The 27,182-nt window shown below is 46.7% G+C and overlaps 1 protein-coding gene across 2 annotated transcripts in view; it reads right to left on the reverse strand.

Annotated features, from left to right (window-relative positions):
• UBE2O (ubiquitin conjugating enzyme E2 O) overlaps positions 1–27,182 on the reverse strand; it is a 145,893-nt gene that overhangs the window by 68,349 nt on the left and 50,362 nt on the right. For both annotated transcript variants that reach the window (XM_033961072.1, XM_033961073.1), the window contains exons 3-5: positions 22,556–22,666; positions 18,036–18,133; positions 4,345–4,408 (exon numbers count right to left, since the gene is read on the reverse strand). In XM_033961072.1, the coding sequence (XP_033816963.1) occupies positions 4,345–4,408; positions 18,036–18,133; positions 22,556–22,666 (273 nt within the window). The remainder of the gene's footprint in view (positions 1–4,344; positions 4,409–18,035; positions 18,134–22,555; positions 22,667–27,182) is intronic.

Here is a 27,182-nt window from a genome sequence, read left to right on the forward strand (position 1 = left end):
AGTCTGCCCACCCTAATGACCCTCCCCTGCCTTTACTTTGCGAATAGATCCCATGTGTCGATCCCATTTGGCCTTAAAATCAGGCACGCTGCTGGCCTCAATCACCTGAAGTGGAAGACCATTCCAGCGATCAACCACCCTTTCGGTGAAAAAGAATTTCCTGGTGTCACCACGGAGTTTCCCGCCTCTGATTTTCCACGGATGTCCTCTTGTTGCCGTGGGACCCTTGAAAAAGAAGATATCCTCCTCTGCATCGATGCGGCCCGTGAGATACTTGAACGTCTCAATCATGTCTCCCCTCTCTCTGCGCTCCTCGAGCGAGTATAGCTGTAATTTATCTAACCGTTCTTCATACGGGAGATCCTTCAGTCCCGATACCATCCGGGTGGCCATTCTCTGGACAGACTCCAGCCTCAGCACATCCTTACGGTAATGCGACCTCCAGAATTGCACACAGTATTCCAGGTGGGGTCTCACCATGGATCTATACAGAGGCATAATGACTTCAGGCTTACGGCTGACGAAACCCCTGCGTATGCAACCTATGATTTGTCTTGCCTTGGAAGAAGCTTGCTCCACTTGATTTGCAGCCTTCATGTCCTCACTGACGATCACCCCTAAGTCCCGTTCTGCTACCGTTCTTGTTAGGATCTCGCCATTAAGGGTATAAGTCCTGCATGGATTTTGGGTACCCAGGTGCATAACTTTGCATTTTTTGGCATTGAAGCTGAGCTGCCATGTCTTAGACCAGTTCTCTAGTAAGAGAACTGGTCTAAGACATGGCAGCTCAGCTTCAATGCCAAAAAAATGCAAAGTGGAGGAATTTAGCAGGATATTGCGATAGGAGACAACTTTACACATTATAGTATGAAGTTTTTGCTTAGTAGGAGGACATTTCTATGTAGGGGAGTATTATTTAAGTTAAAGATCTTTGGTCCGAGCGGAAATGGAAGCACTGTACAATATACTTATTGGAGGTATATTGTAGATCTTTATTAGTTGGCGTGGTTGATGGACTTAGTTTCATGTGGAGTTCAGGTATCAAAAAGGCAGCCATGTGAGCTGCTGGGAGCTTCTGTAAGAGAGCTTCTGCTCACTTGATTATCATCTGTGCCTCCAGGCACAATGGGGCATTTCTGGTGCCTCTCTCTCTGTTCACATAAGCTACTGTGGTGGCATTGTCGGAGAACACTCTGACCACCTTTCCTACCAGGGAAATATCCAATATTTTCAATGCAAAACAAATGGCTCTCAGTTCCAGACGATTTAAGAGTCACCTGTTCTCCGATAGCGTCCACTTGCCCTGGAGCGGGTGACCACAGCAATGGGTCATGTTGCCAGTTATGAGCGTCACCCATGAGGCAAGTCTGAAGGGCATGAGTCCCCCCTGGAGCCACCAATGTAAGCTGCTCTTTGCCTCTCATGACCAGGAGAGATGCATCTAAAGAGAATGCTGTTGCGGGAACCACCTGGACAGGATGGAATCCTGGAATGGATGCATATGTACTCTTGCCCAGGGGACAACTTCTAAGGTGGCTGCTATCAAGTTCAGCATCTGAAGGTAGTGCCAGGCTGTGGGCTTCGGCATCACTAAGATATCTGTGATCTGCTTCCTGAGCTTCTGTTTGTGTGGCTTGGGAAGGAAGACATGGCCTCTCTGTCAAAGCAGACTGCCAGATACTCCAAGCACTGAGTCAGCTTTAATGACTCTTCCTGAAGTTGACTATCCGACCGAGTCCCTAGAGAAGAGACACCACTTGCTTCATTGCATACTCACCTTCCTGTCTTGAAGAGGATCTGATTAGCCAATTGCCCAGGTATGGGTGAACCTTTATGCCCATCCTGTGAAGGTGAGCTGCCGCCACCACCACCATCACCTTGGTGAGGGTGTGCAGGGCGTGGACAATCCAAAAGGCAGTGCCACAAACAAAGCGTCTATGGAGAACATGGAATCTCAGATATGAAATGGAAATGAGAAGATACATCTCTGTTAAATTCATTGAAGCTAGGAATTCCCCAGAGCCACTGCCACAATGACTGACCAAACCGTCTCCATGTAGAAACATGGCACTCAGTGCTGCATTTATGATTTCAGATCCAGGATAGGTCTCCAGTCTTCTGTGCCTTTCTTGGGCACTATGAAATATATGGAGTATCTGCCAGAGCCAAATTCTTCTTCAAGAACTGGTTGGCATGAATGTCCAAGAGTCGCTGTACTGTCACTTGGACCCTAGTCCCATTTTCGGGCCATCCGGTGGAGGAGTCGCAAAACACATCTGAAGGAGGGTGAGAAAACTCAATCTTGTGACCCTCTGTCTGAGGAGATCTCTTCCCATTCTCTCCAGAAAGCAGACAGTCTCCCGCCAATGCGAGGAGGAACAGCTGTTGAATTGGCATCATTGTGGTTTTTTGGTGGCTGTGCTAGCGCAAGACCTCAAAGTTTGTTGGCATCTGTAATTGCCATATCTCTGCCTGGACTCTTGGAAAGGTCTCCGGGAAGAGGAATCGGAGAACTGGTGGGATCTCCAAGAGGAACGAAAATTGAAACTGCCAACCCTGGTGGAACGTCAAATTCTGCTGTCTGGTAGAGATTTGGGACGGTGATCTGCCACGCTGGCCACGAGGTCGCCCAAACCTTTGACAAAAAGCATCCGAGCCTTAAAGGGTAATCTACTTAGAGCAGCATTGGAAGCTGAATTGCCCACCTACTGCCTAATCCAGAGCATCCATCTGGCAGAAATGGCATACCTTGCTCATGACTCAGATGCCATAAAGAGCATCTGCCACATAATCTATTCCTTTCGTTATCAACTGAGGACAGGTGTCCTCCAGCTCCGTCAGACTGTGCCTCAGTCTGGTGTGAAAGGCCCGTGCCTCAAAGGAGGCTTGCGTTTTGCACCTTTATATGTGACTTCTGAGTGGGATCTCTTCCCTGTTCACTGGGCTTTTGGGGGTTCTCTCGACCTGGAGGATTCTAAGGAGACTGAGCCGGAAGCTCCCGCCCTTTCCTATTGTGCCCCACAGCACGTGGAAGGAACATGGCCGCTCTTCTGCTCATAAAACTGCACAAAAAGGGCATGATATAGATTGGTGTGAGGAATCCATTACAGGTGATCTCTGGTCAAAACAAGGGGTTTTGAGGCAGATGGAAGCTTTTGGAAAAAAAAAAAAAAAGCTTCCCTGAAACTTAAGCTCAGAAAAAGTGATTTTAGAGGTAGGGGAACCTAACCCCAGAAACCCTTAATTCTACCTTTTTCTAATAATCCTGTTTTTTCCCCATAGGGAATAATGGGAGTACTCCCTGTAGCTTTCTCTGGTGCCTTGTCAGCTTGCAGCAGCCTGCCTGCAGGGAAAGGATTTCTACCTCAGAAAACTGCTGGAAAACAAATCCACCACTGGAAATCTTCTGGCTGCTGGACTGAGAATCCAACTCCTGGAAATTCATGTGGTGCATCGGGGGGAGATTAAACGCAGCCGTCTCCCTGAAACCCAAAGGGTTGTTACACAAGGGCACCACACCCTGTACTCAAGCCTCTGATAAGTCAGCAGGTAAGCAAGCTCCTAGGGGAATGGACCTCAAGCTTTTGATGAATCACAAAGCACGCTGACTCCACAGGTACTCCAAGAGATTGGCCTGTGAGCAGCAGCCTGCCCTTGTGATATCCGCAGTCTTTCCCCAGCAGAGTAGCCTCAAGAAGGGGATCTCTGGGCATCAAAGCCATGCAGAATAGGAGAAATGAAGCAGAGCAGATCAGAACACACCTTCTTAGTTCAGTTGCATAATGAAAAACTGAAGAGGAAGTTATTCTCCACTGGTGAAGGGGAGGAGTTGAAAGATATGTACGACACTCTTCTGCAAAGTTTGTAACTAAAGGAGGACAACAGCTTCAGTACAGAATCCTATGCCTTTGCAACAGAATGGACAATCCAGTTGTGCCTAAAGGGAAAACTCAATGTCAAATAAATAGCAGTGTCAAGCCAGTTCCTAGACATCAGATATCAACAAAGCAAAAGTTACCAATAATATTTCAGAAGAGGCATGCAAGATGAGTATTAAAGTAACTACAGCTGGACTTGCTTTGTACATTCAAAAGCACACATTCATCCCTTCATCAGGTAACTTTAAAGAGAGAAATGATGACTGGGAGTTGGGAGAAGGGAAAGCTGCATGTTGTACTGTCAGAGCACAAGCTTCATCAGCTCTGTGATAAGTGGAAGAACAGGTTTTCCAGTGCTTCCAACTAGTAATTTTGGCAGCAATGGACTTGAGTTAAACTAAACCAAACCAAAATCAAGCAAGTATTATGGAAAATGAATTATATTAAATGAATGAGAACATGTTACCGAGTCACTGATGTGAGGGCAGACATCATAAAGCTTGGAACCATCCTCTGTGCTCATGGAACATCTACAACAGAAAAAGCTGCATATGTAGCAAAATGTTACACAAATCCTACAATGGCTTCTATTCCACAACCTCCTGGACTCTGTAAATCAGGGGTAGGCAATTCCGGTCCTCGAGAGCAGGAGCCAGGTCAGGTTTTCAGGATCTCCACAATGAATATGCATGAGATGGATTTGCATGCACTGCCTCCTTGAGATGCAAATCTATCTCATCCATATTTATTGTGGATATTCTGAAAACCTGACTTGGCTCCGGCTCTCAAGGACCAGAATTCCCTACCCCTGATGTAAATGGTCAAATCTAGAGAATGACATGGGGACAAATTTTTTCCCTGTCCCCACAGGAATTCATTTTCCCATCCCCGCAAGTTCTTTTCCTTTCCCTGCCCCATTCCTGCAAGCTCCATCCTCATCTACACAAGTTTCAAACACTTATTTTCTAGTCAAATTTTTGCAGGTACTCAGCCATGAGCATTATTTTTCATGCTGCAGAAGACAAATCAGGACCTGGTCAGGGTATTGTCAGGCCTTCACATTTTGAAAAGAAGTTGGAGAAATCCATCTCCATTCTTCCCCCTTCCCAATTTCCTGCTCTTTAAAAAGGGAGCAGTGCCATGTCGCAAAGGGTTAGGAAAGATTAGGTTCTTACCTCAATCTTATTTCTGGTAGAAAGATATATCAATCTTGATCAGTGGGTTATTTTCCTCCAACTATGAGTTGTGTAGAAGCCATATTTTTTTAGCTCCACCTCCTTCACTGGGCTGTGCTGTAGCTCCTCAAATTTGTTTCAAAACAGTTGTAAATTATTAAGAGGAGAAAAAAAAAAGGAGATGGGGTACAGGGAACTTCTCTGACAAACCACTTTTGTTCTGCTCTGCAACAGTGACTGTTAAACAAAATGTTTTCCGTACTGGGATTTTTTTTTTTTGACAAGGTGGAACGAACAAGCCACCTACTTTGAGTGCAACCAGCACCGACACCTGTGGAAATGTCATACACTCACTTATCTCCAAACTAGAGAGGTTTCTGTTCTTCAGATGTCTGACAGGTGAAGATCCCAATCTTTGAAAATCCATATCTGTCCAAGACAGTAATCAGGTGAAATCAATATCTGACAGCGAAGGCCATCAAGACTGATGTAACCTTTCTACCAAAGAAGATCAAGATAAGGACCTAATCATTCCTTCTGCTGCAAAAGGTACATCAGTCTTGACCAGTAGGATGTACCAAAGCGGTCCCCTGAGACTAGGGCAGAGCAGATGAGCCTGCTATGAGCACCAAGGAGCCAAATGCGGCATCCCTGTGTGCTGCCACATTTTCTCTATAAAACTTTGTAAAATAGGGAAGGTGGAGCATGTGTTCTCGGGCGACACTGTCTGGAACTCTGTCCGTGAAGAAGCCACACTTCTAGTGGAATGCGCTACCCTCAAAGAAATCAAAGCCTGTTTACTACAGTCAATGTATGCAAACAAAAATTGCCATGCGAATCCATCTGGAAATAGAAGCCTTTGAAGCTGGCCTTCACAGTTGACTAGAATGATATGGGGACAAATTTTTCGGAGGTAGTCATTTTCTCATCCTGGTGAGTTATTTTCCTGTCCCATTCCTGAAAGCAACGTCCTCATCTGCACAAGCCTCAAACACTTCAAATTCATAAGGGTTCGAGACTTGTGCAGTTAAGGAAGAGCTTACAGGAACAGGGAAAGGACAGGGACAGTGACAAAACTCATGGGTGATGGGACAGGAAAATTGAGTTCTTGCGGGGACAGGGAAAAAATTTGTCCCAGTGTTATTTTCTATTGGTGAGCACAAAAAGATGATCCGAGAGAAAATAATTTGTCCTTAGCGGTAACAGAGCAGAATTCTAACATCCAGCAACTTCAACACTGTCTCTCTTCTTCAAACCTGTGGGTTGGAACACGGGTAGCTGACTTCCCGATTTACATGAAAAGTCAAAAAACCACTTTTGGCAAAAAAGAAGGTAGAGTTTAGAAAGACCCAGCTTCTGTAAATCTGAGAAACGGCTCTCTGCAACTCTGAGCGCCTGCAACTCACTCTTTTTGCCAAGGCAATAGTTACCAGAAACAGTCATAACATTAAGATCCATTAGGGCCACCTCCATCAAAGGCTCGTACAGAGTCTTACTGAGGCTCTGCAAAACAGTGTTAAGGTTCCATGAGGGGGCTGCTGAACAGGATGATGGAGTCTAAGCATACCTTTCAAAAATTTAGCTACGTCTGGATGAGAAGCTAATGAAAGTTTCTCTATTTGAACCCTGAAGCACGAGAGGGCTGCCACCTGCACTTTAAAGGGAGCCCACCACCAGACCTTTCAAGTCCAGCTTAGAGAAATGCTAGAACCAACAACTCCACAATTAGAGGATCCACATTCTCATTAGCACACCAGTGCTGAAACATTGTCCAAGCCTTAGCATAGACCATAACGTTTGCTGGTTTCTTAAGATCTGAGGAGGGTAGCTATGATCATATTCAAATAGTCCTTCTGCACTAACACAACACACTCAACAGTCATGCCATAAGCCCATAGCATTTCGGCTCCTCCATGGGAACTGGGCCCTGTGACAGAAGAGAAGGATGAATTGGAAGACTGAGACCTTTGTCCCTCTTCAGGCTCACCAAATCCACGTACCACAGCCGACGTGGCCAATCAGGATTATCAGCCCTGGGTGGTTCCCTATTCTGCGAATGACTTGGCCTATCATGGGCCACAGGGGAAACATATACAATAGCTCTCTTTCTGGTCACAGCTGGACTAGAGTATCCAACCTGGCACTTCTGGGCTCAAATCTTTCTTGTTGGCTGTTGATGCCAGTAAATCAAATGTTAGTCATCCCCATCGATCCATAATGATGTTGAAGACCCTCTAAGAAAACGATCATTCCCCCCCCCCCCGGGTCCAGTATCTGCCAGCTGAGATAGTCAGCCTTCACACTGTCCACTCCTGCAATATGAGCTGCCAAAAGCTTTGAAAGTGGACCCCGCCCAATGAAACAACAACTGGCTCTCTAGGTGCCTCCCTGCCTGTTGACAGACTACTGCTGTTAGAAAGACATGACCCTCCGCCATGTTGAAATGGATCCCCAAGTAATCCAGGGACTGGGATGGCTCCAGGTAGCTTTTCCAGAAATTAATAATCCAACTAAAGTCCTGCAACAGCTCAACAACTTATGCAATTGCTTTCTTTTCATTGGACTTGGATGGAGCTATGATCAGCCAATTGTCCAGGTATGGATGCACTGGACTCCTTCCTGCCTTGCGGAGATGCGCTGCTACCACTACCATTACCATCACCTTGGTGAAGGTGCGAGGTGCTGCCGCCAGACCAAAGGGCAGTGCCGAGAACTGGAAATGTCTCCCCAGCACATGGAATCTCCCCGGAAATATGGGAACATGTAATTAGGCCTTCGTCAAATCTAAGGAGGCTAGAAATTCCCCCAGCACCACTGCCACAATGACCGAACATATCCATGCGGAAAATTGGGGCACTTTCAGTGCTGTGTTGACTGACTTCAGATCCAGGATTGGTCTCCGAGTCTATCTTAGGCACTATGAAATATCTGCCCAAGCCCAATTCTTTGGGTGGCACCAGCTCTACAGCACCAGCTTGTATATCTAAGGAGCTGCTTCACCATTGCTTGGACCTTGACTGGTCGTCTAGATGGAGAATCCACAGACAAGTCTACCAGAGGATGAAAAAATTCAAGCTTGTAACCCTCTCAAATGATATCTGATATCTGAGCAAATCTGCAACCAAGTCTCCCAATAAGCCAACAACAGTCCTTCTATCTGCAGAGTGACGGCTACTGATTTGGCATCATTGAGCTTTCTTGGAGGCTACTGTGGTGTGAGAACCAGATGCGACTGTTGCTGCCAAACTTCTGTTGAGAACCTTGATACGATCTCTGGGCAGAGGACCCTCCGGATTACAGATGAAATCGCTCAAGAGCCTCCAAAAAGTACCATGACCAGACTCCCTAGGGCAGTAATCTTCAATGCAAGGCCTGTGGAGACCTTCTGGGTGGCCCGCACACTTATCTGGAGTCCCCCTCCTCTCCCCAGTGAGATCTAGAGGAGGGTAATAGAGAGAAACTGAACTACAGGGAAAGGAAAAAGATGTCAAACCTCCAGGGGTAGAAAGGAAAGGGGAAGATAGATAGATAGAGGGAAATAAGATGCCAAAGAAGGGGATGAAATGGAAGGAGGGGAGAGAAATATGGAGAGGGTAATAAAGAGATTCTGACCTGCGGGGAAGGGGAAAGAAAGATGCCGGACTTCAGGGGAAGGACAGAGATACCAAACCATGGAAAGGGGGGAAGGGAAGGAGAGAGATGTCAAACCACTGGATAGGGGAGGAAGAAAGGAAGCCATCTGCGACTTCCCAGCCCTAGATGGGGCCAAGTCTCTCTCTCCTACCCCCAATATCCCCCACAGCACGTGGAACACGGACACTCCTCAGCCAACCATCCAGCACAAAGCAGGCATAATAAATTGTGGTAAAAGAGCCTGAGAAATCTTATTTCTATCGATTTTAAGCTAAATCAAGGTGTTTTGAGGCAGATAGAGGCTTTTTAATCTAAACTGGCTGCTGCAGCACCTTGGTGGTGCCAAAAAACAGCTCGGAAGAGCAATAGACACGAAAAAAACCTCAGGGAAGGGATTTTTTTTTAGGTGTGTGTGTTGGAGGGGGGGGGGGGACCTAAACCAAGCCCCAGCAACTCCCAAAACAACAATTTTCAGAACTATCCCTCCCTCCAAATCTCCCATAGGGTATAATACTTGTACTCGCTATTCTAAGAACATAAGAACATAAGCAGTGCCTCCGCCGGGTCAGACCATAGGTCCATCCTGCCCAGCAGTCCGCTCCTGCGGCGGCCCAAACAGGTCACGACCTGTCCAAATCACCAGAAGGGGCCCCCATGCCACCTTGGTTTCCTATTGCGTCCTATCTTCCCATCAAAGTCCTAGCCCTCCGGTCTTGCACATGCACGACCTGGTCGGGTTTCTATACTTATTTTCTGGTTAGCTTTCTCAGTATCCCACGATCCCTTTATCCCTCAGGAATCCGTCCAGTCTCTGTTTGAATCCTTGTACCGTACTCTGCCCAATCACGTCCTCCGGTAGCGCATTCCAAGTGTCCACGACCCTTTGGGTGAAAAAAAACTTCCTTGCATTCGTTTTGAACCTATCTCCCTTCAGATTCTCCGAATGCCCCCTCGTACCTGTTGTCCCCTTCAGCCTGAAGAATCTGTCCCTATCCACCCTCTCTATGCCCCTCATGATCTTGAAGGTCTCTATCATATCACCCCTGAGCCTCCTTTTTTCCAGAGAGAAGAGCCCCAGCCTATCCAACCTCTCAGCATATGGGCAGTGTTCCAGCCCTCTTACCAGTTTCGTTGCTCTCCTTTGGACTCTCTCGAGTACCGCCATGTCCTTCTTGAGGTACGGCGACCAATATTGAACGCAATATTCCAGATGCGGACGCACCATCGCTCGATACAGTGGCAAGATGACTTCCCTCGTCCTGGTTGTTATGCCCCTTTTTATGATGCCCAGCATCCTGTTGGCTTTTTTTGAGGCCGCTGCGCACTGTGCAGATGGCTTCAGTGATGCATCCACCAGCACTCCCAAGTCTCTCTCAAGACTGCTTTCTCCCAACAATGCCCCCCCCAATTTGTAGTTGAACAACGGGTTTTTTTTCCCTATATTCATGACCTTGCATTTTTCCACGTTAAAGCGCATTTGCCATTTGTTCGCCCAGTCTTCCAGCTTGTTTAGGTCCCTTTGCAGGTCCTCACACTCCTCCCTGGAGCTAACCCTGCCGCAGTTTGGTATCGTCTGCAAATTTTATGACCTCGCACTTTGCCTCCTTTTCCAGATCATTGATAAATATGTTGAAGAGTAACGGCCCCAGCACCGATCCCTGCGGCACACCGCTCGTGACTCCCCGCCAGTCAGAATATTGGCCCTTCACTCCGACCCTCTGCAGTCTACCCGACAACCAGTGCTCTATCCATCGGTGCACATCCCCTCCCACCCCGTGGTTCCACAGCTTCCTAAGCAGCCTTTCATGTGGCACCTTGTCGAAAGCCTTTTGAAAATCGAGGTAAATGATGTCGATGGGTTCCCCATTGTCCACCCGACTGCTTATTCCCTCAAAGAAGTACAGAAGGTTCGTTAAGCATGACCTTCCCTTACAGAATCCGTGCTGGCTTGTTCTCAGTAGGCCATTTCTCTCAATGTGCTCGCAAATGCCGTCCTTTATCATAGCTTCCACCATCTTCCCTATAATTGAAGTCAGGCTCACCGGCCTGTAGTTCCCGGGGTCACCCCTCGATCCCTTTTTGAAGATAGGTGTGACATTCGCCAATTTCCAGTCCTCCGGTACCTCTCCAGTTTTCAAGGATAGGTTACAAACATGCTGGATTGTGCCCGCTATTTCTTGTCTTAGCTCCTTCAGAACCCTCGGGTGGATCCCGTCCGGACCCGGTGATTTGCCGCATTTTAACCTGTCTATCTGTTTGAGGACATCCTCCTTACTTACCTCTATATGCTCCAATTTCTCAGCCTGTTCCCCACTCATGAGCTCCTCTGAGTCCGGTATATTAGATGTGTCTTCTCTCGTGAAAACCGACGAGAAGAACGTGTTCAGCCTCTCAGCTACCTCTTTATCCTCTTTAATCACTCCCCTCCTATCCCCAGCTTCAGCTCACAGTGCAGCTAGATTATGGAGGAGACTCAGACAAGCCTGCAGACAAGCCTGCAGAAATCTTTGGGTTGCCAGATGGACTCAAGTCGTACTAAGATCTCAGACCCCCCACAGTTCCACATGCATTGTTAGGGGGAGGGAAATGCAGCCAGCACCCACTAAAGCCTACCAGACTAAAATGGGGCCAAAACAGCATATGCTCAAGCTCTGGAACAACTAAAAGCATGTCACACTACTAGGAGAATATACCCCTAGCTCCATGGTTGTTAATGCAGGCTGGCTAAACAGGTTCCCTGTAAAAGGGTTGCCCTGTTAGCTACAGACTTCTGCTCAGAAAGTCCATCTTCTCCCAGGCTGGGAACCTCTTGAGCACCGAAAGGCCTCCAAATCAGGATAAAAACCAGAAAATAATACAGTTCACTCAGAGCAGATCAGAAAGGCATCTTCCAACTCACATGTAGAACCCCCCCCCCCCCCCCCCCCCCCCCGAGGAACTACAGGACAGCTCAATGAAGGAGGCGGCGAAGCTGAAAAAGATGGATGTCTTCTACACAACTCACTGTTAAGAGTAGAAAAAAACCCACTGGTCAAGACTGGTGTACCTTTTGCACCAGAAATACCCTTATAGATAAAAATACAAACCTAAAAGTAGTTCAGCAGAAATATAGAAGATACAAGATAAAATTCTCATAAGTAAAAAGCCAGCAAATTGATACTTTTAACTAACCATATAGCACTGGCACAACTGTAGACATAATTAATAAACCTTGCTGGACAGCACAGTTACTTACCGTAACAGGTGTTATCCAGGGACAGCAGGCAGATATTCTTAACACATGGGTGACGTCACCGACGGAGCCCTCGGTACGGACCTTTTTAACTAGAAGTTTCTAGTTGGCCGCACCGCGCGTGCGCGAGTGCCTTCCCGCCCGACGGAGGAGTGCGTGGTCCCCAGTTAGGATAAGCCAGCTAAGAAGCCAACCCGGGGAGGTGGGTGGGACTTAAGAATATCTGCCTGCTGTCCCTGGATAACACCTGTTACGGTAAGTAACTGTGCTTTATCCCAGGACAAGCAGGCAGCATATTCTTAACACATGGGTGACCTCCAAGCTAACAAAGAGGGAGGTGGGATGGTTGGCCATTAGGAAAACAAATTTTGTAACACAGATTGGCCGAAGTGTCCATCCCGTCTGGAGAATGCATCCAGACAGTAGTGAGTAGTGAACGTGTGAACTGAGGACCAAGTGGCCGCCTTGCAGATTTCCTCGATGGGCGTGGAGCGGAGGAAAGCCACGGAAGCAGCCATAGCTCGGACTCTGTGGGCCGTGACAGTTCCTTCCAGTGAGAGACCGGCCCGAGCGTAGCAGAAAGCAATACAGGCAGCAAGCCAATTTGAAAGTGTCCGTTTGGAGACAGGACGACCCAAACGGTTGGGGTCGAAAGACAAAAAGAGCTGAGGGGCTGTTCGGTGAGCTCTGGTACGATCAAGGTAGTAAGCAAGGGCACGCTTACAATCCAGCGTGTGCAACGCCTGTTCCCCAGGATGCGAGTGAGGCTTAGGGAAGAAGACGGGCAGCACAATGGACTGGTTGAGGTGAAAAGCTGAGACCACCTTGGGAAGGAATTTAGGGTGGGTACGCAAAACAACCTTGTCATGGTGAAAAACAGTGAAAGGTGGGTCGGCAACCAGTGCATGTAGTTCGCTAACCCTCCTGGCAGAGGTGATGGCAATTAGGAAAAGCACCTTCCAGGTTAGAAGCCTGAGAGAAGTTGTGGCAAGAGGCTCAAACGGAGGTTTCATAAGAGCTGAGAGAACCACATTCAGGTCCCAGACGACAGGAGGAGGCTTGAGAGGCGGTTTGATGTTGAAGAGGCCTCTCATGAATCTGGAAACCAGAGGATGAGCCGCGAGAGGTTTTCCGAAAATAGGCTCATGAAACGCAGTGATGGCACTGAGGTGGACTCTGATGGAGGTAGTTTTGAGGCCAGCGTTGGACAGAGAGAGCAAATATTCCAAGACAGTTTCCACCGCTAAGGAGGTGGGTTCCTGATGATGCCGGAGACACCAGGAGGAAAATCTGGTCCACTTCTGATGGTAACATTGGAGAGTGGCCGGTTTCCTGGACGCGTCCAAAATGCGGCGGACCGGATGAGATAGGTTCTCCGGAGAGGTCAGCCCGAGAGAAACCAAGCTGTCAGGTGGAGCGAAGACAGATTGGGATGTAGCAGAGACTGATGCTGTTGCGTAAGTAGAGTAGGAAACACAGGAAGAGGAATGGGCTCCCTGGAGCTGAGTTGGAGCAGGAGGGAGAACCAGTGTTGGCGAGGCCACCGAGGTGCGATGAGAATCATGGTGGCGTTGTCCTTGCGGAGTTTGGACAAGGTCCGCAACATCAGAGGAAGTGGAGGGAAGGCATACAGGAACCGATCCCTCCAATCGAGCAGGAATGCATCCGGGGCCAGACGGTGAGGAGAGAAGAGTCTGGAGCAGAATAGGGGCAGCTGATGATTGTGAGGAGCTGCAAAGAGGTCCACCTGCGGAGTGCCCCATCGAGCAAAGACGGAGAGCAGAATCGGGGGGTCCAACGTCCACTCGTGGGGTTGAAGGATGCGACTGAGATTGTCGGCCAGAGAGTTCTGTTCGCCCTGGATATAGACCGCCCTGAGAAAGAGATTGCGGTCCGTGGCCCAGGTCCAGATGCGCAGAGCCTCCAAACAGAGGGGGCGAGATCCGGTGCCGCCTTGCTTGTTTATGTAGTACATGGCGACTTGATTGTCCGTGCAGAGGAGGAGGACTTGAGGGCAGAGGAGATGTTGGAACGCCTTGAGGGCGTAGAACATGGCTCTGAGTTCCAGGAAATTGATGTGATGACGACGCTCCTGTGGGGTCCAAAGTCCCTGGGTGCGTAGATCTCCTAGGTGAGCTCCCCACGCATAGGGGGACGCATCCGTGGTGATGATCATAGAGTGAGGGGGTAGATGAAAAAGTAGACCCCTGGAAAGATTTGAGGAGTTCAACCACCATTGGAGAGATTGCTGAAGAGATGATGTCACAGAGATGGGATGAGAAAGAAGATCCGTAGTCTGTGACCATTGGTTGGCGAGAGTCCACTGAGGCGTGCGAAGGTGGAGACGTGCCAGAGGAAGGACATGCACCGTCGAGGCCATGTGACCCAGGAGGACCATCATCTGTCGGGCAGGAATGGAGGGATGCATGAGCACCTGACGACAGAGGTGGAGCAAGGTCCGCTGACGATCGGAGGGGAGAAAAGCCCTCATTAGTGTGGTGTCCAGAACTGCTCCAATGAATTGAAGTCGCTGGGTGGGAAGCAGATGCGACTTGGGGTAGTTGATCTCGAACCCCAGGAGGTGGAGGAGAGAGATGGTGTGATGAGTAGCCTGTAGCACAAGTTGAGACGTAGGTGCTTTCACCAACCAATCGTCCAAATAGGGGAACACCTGGAGGTTGTGGGACCTGAGGAAGGCCGCTACCACTATAAGGCACTTGGTGAAGACCCTGGGTGAGGAAGCGAGGCCGAACGGCAGCACCTTGTACTGATAGTGATGGTGCAGTACCTGGAACCGCAGGTAGCGGCGAGAATTTTGATTGATGGAGATGTGAGTGTAGGCCTCTTTGAGGTCCAGGGAACATAGCCAGTCGTGTTGAGAAAGAAGAGGGTAGAGCGTGGCAAGGGAGAGCATTCTGAACTTCTCCTTGACCAGACACTTGTTGAGGTCCCTGAGATCGAGAATGGGACGGAGGTCTCCCGTCTTTTTGGGTACCAGGAAGTAGCGGGAGTAGAATCCCTGCCCCCTTTGATCTGGAGGTACTTCTTCGATGGCATTGAGAAGGAGGAGGGATTGAACCTCCCTCAGGAGGAGGGGGGTTTGAGATGAGTTTGAAGCAGACTCTACGGGAAGGTTGTCCGGAGGTAGAGTCTGGAAGTTGAGAGAGTAGCCGTGGCGGATGATGTTGAGGACCCACTGGTCCGATGTAATGATTTCCCAACGGCTGGAGAAAATGGTGAGACGACCTCCGATGGGTTGTGGAAGAGGTAGCAAGGGTGGATGACTGGCTATGCCCTGGAGAGAAGAGTCAAAAGGGCTGAGTTTGTTTAGTAGGCTGAGGAGGCTTAGAGGGTTGAGAGGCCTGAGATCGAGCCTGAGCGTGATGTTGCTGTTGACGGGGCCGCCTAGATTGCTGGGGAGGCGGATTGAGTGGCCTGGCTGAGAACCTCCGTTGATAAGATGTTTGTGGCCGATAAGGTCGGGTAGGCGGTGCCTTCTTTTTCGGCTTGATCAGGGTGTCCCACCTGGTCTCATGGGCAGAGAGTTTCTGGGTGGTGGAATCCAGTGACTCTCCAAAAAGCTCATCCCCGAGACAGGGGGCATTGGCCAGACGGTCCTGGTGGTTGATGTCCAGGTCGGAGACTCTGAGCCAGGCCAAGCGACGCATGGCTACAGCCATGGCAGAGGCCCGAGAGGTGAGCTCGAAGGAGTCGTATATCGAGCGGACCATATACTTGCGCATTTGGAGAAGGCCAGAGATGTGCTGTTGGAATAGCGGGACCTTGCGCTCAGGTAGGTACTTCTGGAGGGCAGACAGCTGTTGGACCAAGTGTTTGAGATAGAAGGAAAAATGGAAGGAATAGTTGTTTGCCCTGTTGGCAAGCATGGCATTCTGGTAAAGCCTCTTGCCAAACTTGTCCATGGTCTTACCTTCTCTGCCAGGAGGGGTAGAGGCATAGACACTGGAGCCCTGAGTCTTTTTTAAGGTGGATTCCACCAGAAGGGACTCATGGGGCAATTGAGATTTGTCGAATCCAGGAATAGGGATGACACGGTAAAGGTTGTCCAGTTTACGGGGAGCTCCCGGTACCGTGAGGGGATTTTCCAAGTTTTTGTAGAATGTCTCCCGTAGGATGTCATGCACCGGAAGCTTGAGGAACTCCTTAGGAGGTTGCTCAAAGTCTAAGGCTTCCAAAAAGGCTTGGGACTTTTTGGAGTCAGATTCCAGGGGAAGGGACAGAGCAGCAGACATTTCCCTCAGAAATTTAGAAAAAGAGGACTGTTCAGGTTTAGAGGTGGCATCAGGTGCCGATGGTTCCTCATCAGATGAGGAGGGATCCTCCTCGGTACCGAGAGGAGTCTCCTCCCATAAATCAGGATCCCTGACCTCTGGTGCATGTCGGGACACCGGGGTGGAGGGTGCGGTGTGGCGAGTCTTGGACAAAGATTTACCAGAGCGTACCGAAACGGTCCCAGGGGAGGACGATCGGCGTCGTTCTCGGTCCCGAGAAGAGTGCCGTACCGCCTGGTGCCGAGGAGGATCCACTGTGGGTTGAGAATGAACCACTGGATCATCATGAAGTTGTTGGGCCGAAAGGATCGGCATCGAGGTGTTTACCGGTACCGAAGGAGTGGACACCGGGGGCTCGGTGCGGGGCTCGGGCCGGTCTGGTACCGGAAGGAGCGGTGCCAGGATAGAGGGTAGCAGTTGTTCAAGTTGTTTCTTCAACTGCTCCTGAAGCTGAGTTTGTAGAATGGCCGAGATACGGTCATCTAGGGGTGGCATCGGAACCGCTTTCTTTTTCTTCGGTTCCTTGGATGCCGCTCCACGCCCCGGCGATGAGGAGGCCGATGACGAGGCACTCACCGATATCGGGGCGGAGCGTTTACGGGACCGGTGCGATGCCGGTAGGGACGGTGTCGCCACCGTAGCAGGAGGGCGCTCGAGGGAAGAGGAAGGCTTCTTAGCCGGCTTACCTGGCGCCAGTGGCGCCGATGCGGGGTCGGTCGGTGTCGAGCTTGACGGTGCCGATTTTTGCGGTACCGCCGTTGAAGGTGAGGAATCCATCGCCGACTCGGTGCCGAAGAGAAGGGTTTGCTGGATTCTTCGGTTTTTAAGAGTTCGTTTTTGCAAAGTGGCACAGCGGGTGCAGGAGTCCGCCCGATGCTCCGGACCCAGGCACTGCAAACACCAATTGTGTGGGTCAGATACGGAGATCGGGCGTGCACACCGCTGGCACTTCTTAAAACCGACCTGCGGGGGCATGAAGGGGAAGACAGCCTCCGCAAAATCGAAGTCCGAGGCCTGTATAATGGCAACAGGCCCCGCCGGGGCAAAAACGAAAGAAAAAGGAAAAAATCAAAGTTTTTTTTTTTTTTTTTTTTGCAATTCAAAGAAAAAAGGAAACCCGAAGGTAGAGGAGAAAAATTTAGAAAAAAAGCGCGAGCGGGAAGGCAAAAAGTGATTTCAACGGCCGTTGAAAAAATACACGCGTCTTCTTCGCTCCGCGGAAACGAAGAAACTGGGGACCACGCACTCCTCCGTCGGGCGGGAAGGCACTCGCGCGGTGCGGCCAACTAGAAACTTCTAGTTAAAAAGGTCCGTACCGAGGGCTCCGTCGGTGACGTCACCCATGTGTTAAGAATATGCTGCCTGCTTGTCCTGGGATAATGCTCTATTCATCCAATACAAGGCATAAAGACTCAAAAAAATACTACTACTATTCATTTCTATAGCGCTACCAGAAGCGCACAACGCTGTACATTAAAACACACGAGACGATACATGCCAGTGTTCCTTCATGAAAAGTCATTTACATTGCCTTTATGCATGTGGTATGGTGCCTAATAATCAAATTAGGCACAACACCACATTCACAAAGACAGTGTGAATGACTTTCTTGAAGGAACACTGGCACATTATTTCACTATCTTAAGGAAAGCAAGGTGAGAGAAACATCACAGCACTGGTAGAATTTAAATGAAAACCAACATCTTCTATCTCATAGCCCTGGGCTGTAGCCAGCAGCCTTAACATTAAATCTGAGTATCAAACATCAGGTACCAATTCTTAGACAGAAGCAGATTTAGCAAAAGCAGCAGGACTGGTTCACTACCTTGCACCATTGGACAGCATCAGAATAATCTGGTCCTTCAAATCGTAAACCTTGCCTAGCCAGCTTTCATAGGCTATGTAGTCTCCATACATGAAGGGCTATTAAAAAGCAAATAAATATGTTAGAAGTAATTTCATAGTGGATGAACGAAGGCAAAGACATTCCCACAGCAGGACTTTTGAGCTATGCATATTCCATCAGCTGTTTGTTGTTGGTTTTTTTTTTTTTACAATTACTAAATACAAAACCATTTTTTACCCTGAGAGGGGAGGACAGGTGCTGCCTCTCAGTATCTGAATGCTGACTGAAATGTGCGTATGAAAAACTTTGCTTGTAAAAAGGGGGAGTTTGTATTTATTTGAGAATGACATGGGGACAAATTTGTTCCCATCCCTGCAAGAACTCAATTTCTCCATCCTGTCCCCACAAGTTATGTCGCTGTCCCTGTCCTTGCCCCATTCCTGTAAGCTTAGCCTTAACCGCACAAGTTATGATTTTGAAGTGTTTGAGGCTCATGCAGATGAGGACAGAGCATGCAGGAATGGGGCAGGTACAAAGAACTCATGGGGACCGGAAAATGAGTTCCCGTGAGGACAGGGAAAAAAATTGTCTCCATGTCATTCTCTAGTATTTATCTCCTACTAGCATCTACCCCTGATGTAGCCTGAAAGGCAAAACACTGCCACATCAGGTTTTGATTGTTTAATAAAAAGTGTAACTTTCCTGGTACTACTGGTCTGCTCTGTGTTTTCTGCTTGCATGAGTGCTTGCCCATCACCTCTATGTATCTCACTGCAATCTTTGAAATGCTTGTGTAAAGGTTTTTATCCAGATGTTCTGGGGGGGTTTTAAACCACCACATACAAGTGGACCCTCTGAATTCATCCCATGCTTTTTTTTAATTCCATGACTGGTTTTTGTGTCTAGGACCTTGACCAGGAGGACATTTCAGTTATCTGCAACCCTTTCAATGAAAAGTATTATGTCATGCTTAAAGTTTACCTCCTTTTAGTTTAAGTTTCAAGTTTAATATTCATTTGATGGATCGCTTATAACAATATCTAAGCGATTAACAATATAAAAACCATCAGAGTGTGGTTATACAATTAAAGTAACAAAAAATTTTCAACAAATTATACATAACATTGGACAAACATGAGAGGTGGGATAGAAGGTGGAAAGTTACAATTTTAAGTTAAGAATTTAACATCAATGGGAAAAAACATTGGGTAGTAACGGGTTTTAAAAAGAAGAAGAATATGGAAACCTGAAGTATTAATTTTTATGCATCGAAAGCATCTTGAAATAAATAAGTCTTTAAAATTTTCTTAAAAGAGGCAAGGTCTTTTTCATTTTTAATAAAATTTGGAAGAGAGTTCCACAATGCAGGGGCTTTAACAGAGAACATATCATTGCGTCGTGTGCCTATTATTCTAAGCGAAGGGATTGAAAGCAGTTGTGAAGAAGAGGATCTTAAGGATCGAGAAGGTCTGTGAGGGATGATCATTTTTGCTATAAATTGGGGTTCATTGAAGCATAATGTTTTGTACACCAAAAACAGAATTTTAAAGGTTATTCTATGAGTTATGGGAAGCCAGTGTGATTTAATAAGCAAAGGAGTGACATGGTCGAATTTTTTTGCGTTATGAATTAACTTGATTGATGTGTTTTGGATGATTTGGAGACGTCTATTTTCTTTTTGTGTTATGTTAATTAGAAGAGAATTGCAGTAATCCAATTTAGAAATTATAAGAGAATGAACTAATATATTACCTGTTTACATGAGATTTGGGAGGGTGTGAGAAGGAGAGGAGGCAATGCTGCATATCAGATGCTCATCCCAAACTACACCAATGTGTTTTGAGTTACAAGAAAAGCAGCATACTAATACAACAGACCATCTCTTAATAAACATGTTATTACATGAATTTAAACACAGTTTACAATTTATACAAGGGGGGGGGGAAGAGTGCACATCTTAATTTCTGATCGGTTTTCAAACCCACCTAAAATCTGCTTCTCCAAGATCTGATATTTTAAATTTTCTGTATTTCAGATCTTGATCGTTTATTTGAATGCACTAATCTGAAGCATGGCCCAGCAACATTATCCATTCTTGAACTTAACAGGATGTGTTAATGAGTTTTTTTTCTAAGGGGGGAGGGTGATGTCAGAGTTGGCAAAAAATTCTTTATGAAATGGGTCCTATAAAAGTGCTGGTTGGAATTATCCTAACACCACCACAAATTTATATTGTGCTTCCTGACTCAAAGGCAAAACCCTTTATGGCTGCATACCTACATCCCTCTTGCCACGTTGAGCACTGCCTTCATGATACTAAATCACAAACAATGGATATAAAATTCTGAATTTCTGCATGATCACATGGTGTGGATTAAATCTAGTCTGCAATGTTGCAGGCATGTTGTATCCATTAGTGCTGCCCGATTCGCGATTCTAATCGATTCACTTCGGGTGAATCGATTAGAATTGATTTGTTTTGGCAAAAAAAAAACAACAAAAAATCGAACTTACCAATTTGTCGGCCCCCTTGCTAGAGACCCGTTTGGGCTTTCCCTCTGCCACCGGAGTCCTTCCATCTAATATAACTTCCGGTTTCGCAAAACTGGAAGTTACATCAGAAGCAAGGACTCTGGTGGTAGAGGGAAAGCCGAACAGACCTCTGCGTGCAGATCGGCGGCAGCAAGGCTCTCTCCTCCCCAGCCAGGCAAATGCGGCGGTAGCAAATGTGATTTACTACCCTGCCGCAACTCCGGGCGTCTTCTCTCCATTCGGCCGCCCAAACAGAAATAGGAAGTTTTCACTGAGGTGGGCCGCAGTGGAAAGACAACGCAAGGAGCAGTAGCAGGAGTGGATCGCTAAATCACTACTGCCACCGGCAACATGTTGTAACATCAGAATAAAGGTAGAAGGGGGAGAGGGGAGATGGACTTGAGGGAGTTGGTGGACTGGAGAGGGAGATATGGGGAAAAGATGGATGGGAGAGATGAACTTGGTGGGCGGGGGGAGGGGGGAGATGGACTTGGGGGATATCAAGGAGAGGGGAGAGGGACTTGGGGAGATCAAGGATAGGGGAGATGGGGGAGAGAAATAATGGATCTAAAAACAGGAGAGGGAGAGAGATGGTGGATAATGAGATTTAGGGAGGGAAGGAACAGAAAGGGAGAGAAGTTGGATATGAGGGATGGTGTAGAGGGGGGATAGAGATACTGGATAGGAGGATAGTTAGAAAGGGAAAGGGAGAGCTGGTGGGGAAGGAGAAAGAGATGCTGGATGAAAGGGTAGTTGAGAAAAGGAGAGATAGTGGATCTGGGGATGGTAAGGTTCATTGCTGCAGCTACGGGATTAGAGACAAAAAAAAGAAAGATGCCAGACCTCCAGGGGAGGGGAGGGAAACGGAAGGGGAGGACAGAGATGGATAGTTAGCACGGCGAAAGAAGAAAGCAACAAATGGGCATGAGACCCTGTCAAGCGAGTTATCAGAAGACATTTGTTGCAGAGCCTGGGACCAAAATGATTTGAATAACAACCAAACAACAAAAGGTAGAAAAAATAAATATTATTTTTCATTTTGCGATTACAGTGTGTCAGATTTGATATGTGTATCCTGCCAAAGCTGGTATTAGACCACAACGTGAGCTAGGATTTAACAAAGAGAGGAAAAGTCTTTTTTGTTTATTTTGTTTACAACACAGCGCCAGTGTGGGTGGGAGAGGGCAAAGGGGGTGGACTGGGTGAAAAGGCTATAAAATAAACCTACTAGGATGTTTGGAAAAAAAAACAAAAAAAAACCCAACAAAACAAAAAACAACAAAACTCCAAAACAAAAAAAACAACACACCACCACCCAATTGGGCAGGAAAATCGAATCGAAAAAAATCGATTCAATAGGCTGAATCAAATCGAAATTTTTTTTTCCTGTATCGGGCAGCACTAGTATCCATGAAACAGCAAACTTGTTTTCAAAAAGAAACATCACAATTGGTAGAACCTTATTGGACCACTTTTATATCATTGATGTTTGAGATTGTACCCTGTTGGGTGGTATACTGTTCACTGTCAATAAAAATAAGTTAAAAAAAAACAACAAAAAAAAAGAATCACATATGTTTTTCCTTTTTGAAAACAAATGCAGACAGGGAAAAAGGTTTAAAGCTAAGCACATGCATTTATCCTCACTTTGAAATAGATGCAGATGAGTGCAGGAAATGTGTGCTGGTTTTGAAAATATCAGTACTATGCATACTTTTTTGCCTTTTACTTGTGATCCTAATGCAGGTAATTCCCCCCCCATAGTAAAGGGGTATGGGGGGAGTAACAAATACACAAAATTGCTGTTTTGTCCACAAAAAATGCTTTTAATATCACCCCTATTGCCACTACATGTAGTACTTTGGTTGGCAGCTCCATGTCACTAGACACTGCAACCAGGGTAAAGTTTGCCTGTGTCTCCTCAAATCCCTAATCTGAGATTCAAATAGCTCCCCAAATGGCCTCACCCAGATATGCAATAAGTCTCTGCTGTTGACGGGATACAGAACACAATTTGTTCCAACCAGCTTCACCGCACAGTCGATATTGACATCAATCACTGTCCCACACTGACCATCCTGTAGGAGGGTAAAAATTGAAACAACCAAGTTAAACACTGAGCTTCAGATTGCATTTAATAAGAATGATCAGACAGGCTGCCAAATTCAAGCAGACTGGTGATAAGATACCTGTATTATGTAAGACTGGGTTCTGTTCTATTTATTCACATACTATCCTCTTTCTAGTCCCACAAATTACATTCCTAACAACATTAAAAGCCACTATAGGCTGAACTGTCCTCATCCATTGTGCTGTGTTGTCATGCATGTTTTAATCTACGAGTCTTGGAATATTTGGTTGATCTGTCCCCGCCATCCCTACCTTTGCCTATAAAAGCATATTGCAGACTGCCTTGATAAGCATGGCTTATTCCATTTTGCTTGCTTAAAATCCTCAAATGATAATGGCCCATTAGAGATGTTTATTACTAGTATGTAAAGATAAATTCTATTAGCATTCTACTGTATCTTCTCTTCTGACTCGAGAGTGCATGATGAAGAAACAGCCTGATATGGCATCTTCTATGCAGTTAAAAACTTTGTATGCTTAATAGACTAGCAAGCAAAGCTTGGAGAGTGGCATATGGATTCTTGTGTTCTACAGTATTTCTGGCTTGACTCTGCATATGTAAGAGCTTATGAAAATTAGGCTAGAAGAGGCTATACAGGTACACAGATTCATAATTAGAACATAAGGATTGCCCTACTTGGACAGACCAAAGGTCCCTCAAGCCCAGCATCCTATTTCCAAAAGTGGCCAACCCAGGTCCCAAGTACCTAGCTAGATCCCAAGTAGTAAAACAAATTTTATGTTGCTTATCATTCTAGGAATAAGCAGTGGATTTCCCCAATATTTTAGCATCTTTATCTAAAATATATATAAAATTAGATAAAATTTAAAATGTGCTCTGTTCTCTCACAATACATCCTTTAATAGGTAAAACTGTACCCATGAAATTAGGCAGTTTGAGAACTGCCTACCCTCTGCTAGGAAAATTACATATGCATAATTTACCAACATTTTCTGATGATTACTGCCTCCATAATGCACTGCAGGGTTGCTTCCTGAGATCTTCCTTAGTCAGGTAAAGGTGAGAAATGTAGGCATGTGCTGTTAGACTACAAGCCCAAAGACTCCCCTCCCCCTCATTGCATTTGGAATTTAAGAACATAACAATTGCTGCTGCTGGGTCAGACCAGTGGTCCATCGTGCCCAGTAGTCCGCTCACACGGCAGCCCTTAGGTCAAAGACCAGTGCCCTATTTGAGTCTAGCCTTACCTGCGTACATTTTGGTTCAACAGGAACTTATCTAACCTTTTCTTGAATCCCTAGAGGGTGCTCTCCCCTATAACAGCCTCTGGAAGATCGTTCCAGATTTCTACCACACTCTGGGTGAAGAAGAACTTCCTTATGTTTGTACGGAGTCTATCCCCTTTTAACTTTAGAGAGTGCCCTCTCACTCTCTCTACCTTGGAGAGGGTGAACAATCTCTTTCTCTACTAAATCTATTCCCTTCAATATCTTGAATGTTTCGATCATGTCCCCTCTTTACAAGGGAAAAGAGGCCCAGTTTCTCTAGCCTCTCATTGTACGGCAACTCCTCCAGTCCCTTAACCATTTCTGTTGCTCTTCTCTGGACTCTTTCGAGCAGCACTATGTCCTTTTTCATGTACGACCAGTGCTAGACACAGTATTCCAGGTGAGGGCACACCATGGCCCGATACAGCGGCTGATCTGTTTGTGACCCCTTCTTAAATCCCTAGTATTCTGTTTGCCCTTTTCACCGCTGCTGCACATTGCTTCGATGGCTTCATTGACTTGTCTACAAGCACTCTCAAGTCTCTCTCCTGGGGGCTCTCTCCGAGTACAGCACCAGACATCCTGTATTCGTGCATATAAAACTTTTGTTACCAACATGCATCACCTTGCACTTATCCACGTTGAACCTCATTTGCCAATTCACGGCCCATTCTTCGAGTGCGTTTATGTCTCGTTGTAGGTCTTCACAGTCCTTCTGTGTCCTCACTACTCTGAATAACTTTGTATCGTCCGCAAATTTAATCACCTCACTCGTCGTACCAATTTCCAGGTAGTTTATAAATATGTTGAAGAGCATGGGTCCGAGCACCGAACCCTGTGGCACTCCACTCGTGACACTTTTCCAGTCCGAGTATTGTCCATTTACTCCCACTCTCTGTTTCCTATCAGTCAATCAATTTTTAATCCACGTGAGTATTATCACCCTCAATTCCATGGCTCACAATTTTTTGAAGTAGACGTTCATGCGGGACCTTGTCTAACGCCTTCTGAAAATCTAGATATACGATGTCGACCGTCTATATCTAGATTGTCTATCTGCCTGTTTACTCCCTCAAAGAAGTGCAATAAGTTTGTCAAGCAAGATCTTCCTTTGCAGAAGCCGTGCTGGCTGGTCCTCATCAGATTGTGTCTGTCAAGGTGATCAATGATGTGGTCCTTTATCAGCACCTCTACCATCTTTCCCGGTACCGAAGTCAGACTCACTGGTCTGTAGTTTCCCGGATCTCCCCTCGAACCTTTCTTGAAGATCGGCGTAACATTCGCCACTTCCTGATTTGATCGACAGATTGGCTATTAGTTGAAGCAGTTCAGCTATAACCCTTTTCAGTTCCTTGATTGCCCTCAGGTGGATGCCATCCGGTCCCAGGGATTTATCGTTTTTAAGCCTATCAATCTGCCTGCATACCTCTTCTAGATTGACCATCAACCCTGTCAGTTTCCCATCTTCATTTCTTGTGTATAGCCTGCCTGCTTCTGGTATATTGGATATATCCTCTTCGGTAAATACAGACACAAAAAATGTGTTAAGTTTGTCGGTGACGGCTTTGTCCTCCTTTAGTACTCCCTTTATTCCATGGTCATCTAATGGCCCCACCGCTTCCTTTGCGGGTCATTTCCCCTTAATATATTGAAAGAACAGCTTAAAATTTTTTGCCTTCTTGGCTATTTTCTCCTGTCTTTTTTGGCCCCTCTTACCGCCTTATGGCACTTGCTTTTATATTTGTGCTTTTTCCAGTTTTCGTCCATTTTTGTCCTTTTCCATTTCTTAAACAAAGTCTTCTTGTCTCTGATCGCTTCCTTCACTGCTAAAGTGAGCCATGCCAGTTCCTTGTTCTTCTTCCTTGTGGAACTCTTGTTGATACACGGTATATATATATATATATTTTGCACCTCGGTGACTGTGTCCTTAAAAAGGGACCATGCTTGCTCTAGCATATTTACAGTGCTTATCCTCTTCCTCACCATGACTCTCATCCCTTCCTAGTTCCCTTTTTGGAAATTCAGTAAAGTGGCAGTCATTCTGGATCGATTTTTTGTTCCTATATCCCGGTTGAAGTGGATTATATTGTGATCACCGTTTCCCATTGTCCCTTCTACTTCTATACTTTGTGCTGGACCTTGTAGTCCATTTAGAATTAAGTCCAGAATTGCATTTCCTCTCGTATTTTCCTTGATAAGTTGTTCCAGGAAGCAATCGCCTACAGCAGCCAGGAACTTGGTCTCTCTACTGCAGCTGGAGTTGCCTAGGTTCCAATCTATCCCCGGATAATTGAAGTCACCCATGATAACTGTGCTGCCTCCCTTGCTTTTGTGTTTAATCTCGTCCGTCATTTTTCCATCAGTCTCTTCGGACTGCCCTGGTGGCCGGTAGTAGATGCCGATATTCGTATCCGTTCCATTTGTTCCCGGTATTTTGGCCCATAGAGACTCTACTTTATTGTTCATTTCTGGCATGTTCTCTCTGGTAGACTCTATTCCTTCTTTTATGTATAGGGCAACATACCCACCTTTTTGTCCTACTCTGTCTCTGCAGTATAGCTTGTATCTCAGTAGCACAGTGTCCCATAACTTCCAATTCCCCCATTTTATTCCTTAGGCTCCTTGTGTTTGTGTACATACACTTAAGTTTGCGGCCTGTTACTTTCTTGCATTTCCTTCCCCTTTCTGTCTCCCTCGCTTCCGTCCCTTTTGATCCATCGGGATTTCTATCTTGCCTATGATCTGGTGAGTCTTCCCTGCAATCTTCTTGCACGATATCCTCTGGGTATACCGTTTCCCGAACCATCAACTCTTGTTCGACTGTTGGCTTTCCCCTTCTTCTTAGTTTAAAAACTTCTTAATTTCTTGCGCGATGTTGCTTGCAAGTAGCCTCGTTCCGTCTCCGCTGAGGTGGAGTCCATCCTTCCTGTATAGCTTGCTCTTCTCCTAGCACATCATCCAGCGCCTCATCCATGCATTGACTGCTTGCAGTTCCGTCTGCCTCTTCCCGTCAGCCCTGGGTACCAGCAAGATCTCCGAGAACGCTACCCTCGGCATTCTAATCTTCAGCTTCCTTCCTAGCATCTGGAACTGGTCTTTCAGTGTTTCCCTGTAGTTCCTGTTGCTTACGTTGTTTGTTCCAATGTGGATCACCACCACCGTATCTCCCCCTTCCTCACTGTTGATGATCCTGTCGATGCGGCTCACTATATCCTCTACCTTGGCTCCTGGTAG

Source organism: Geotrypetes seraphini, chromosome 10 (assembly GCF_902459505.1).
Source record: "Geotrypetes seraphini chromosome 10, aGeoSer1.1, whole genome shotgun sequence".
In the NCBI taxonomy this organism is placed as follows: Eukaryota; Metazoa; Chordata; class Amphibia; order Gymnophiona; family Dermophiidae; genus Geotrypetes; species Geotrypetes seraphini.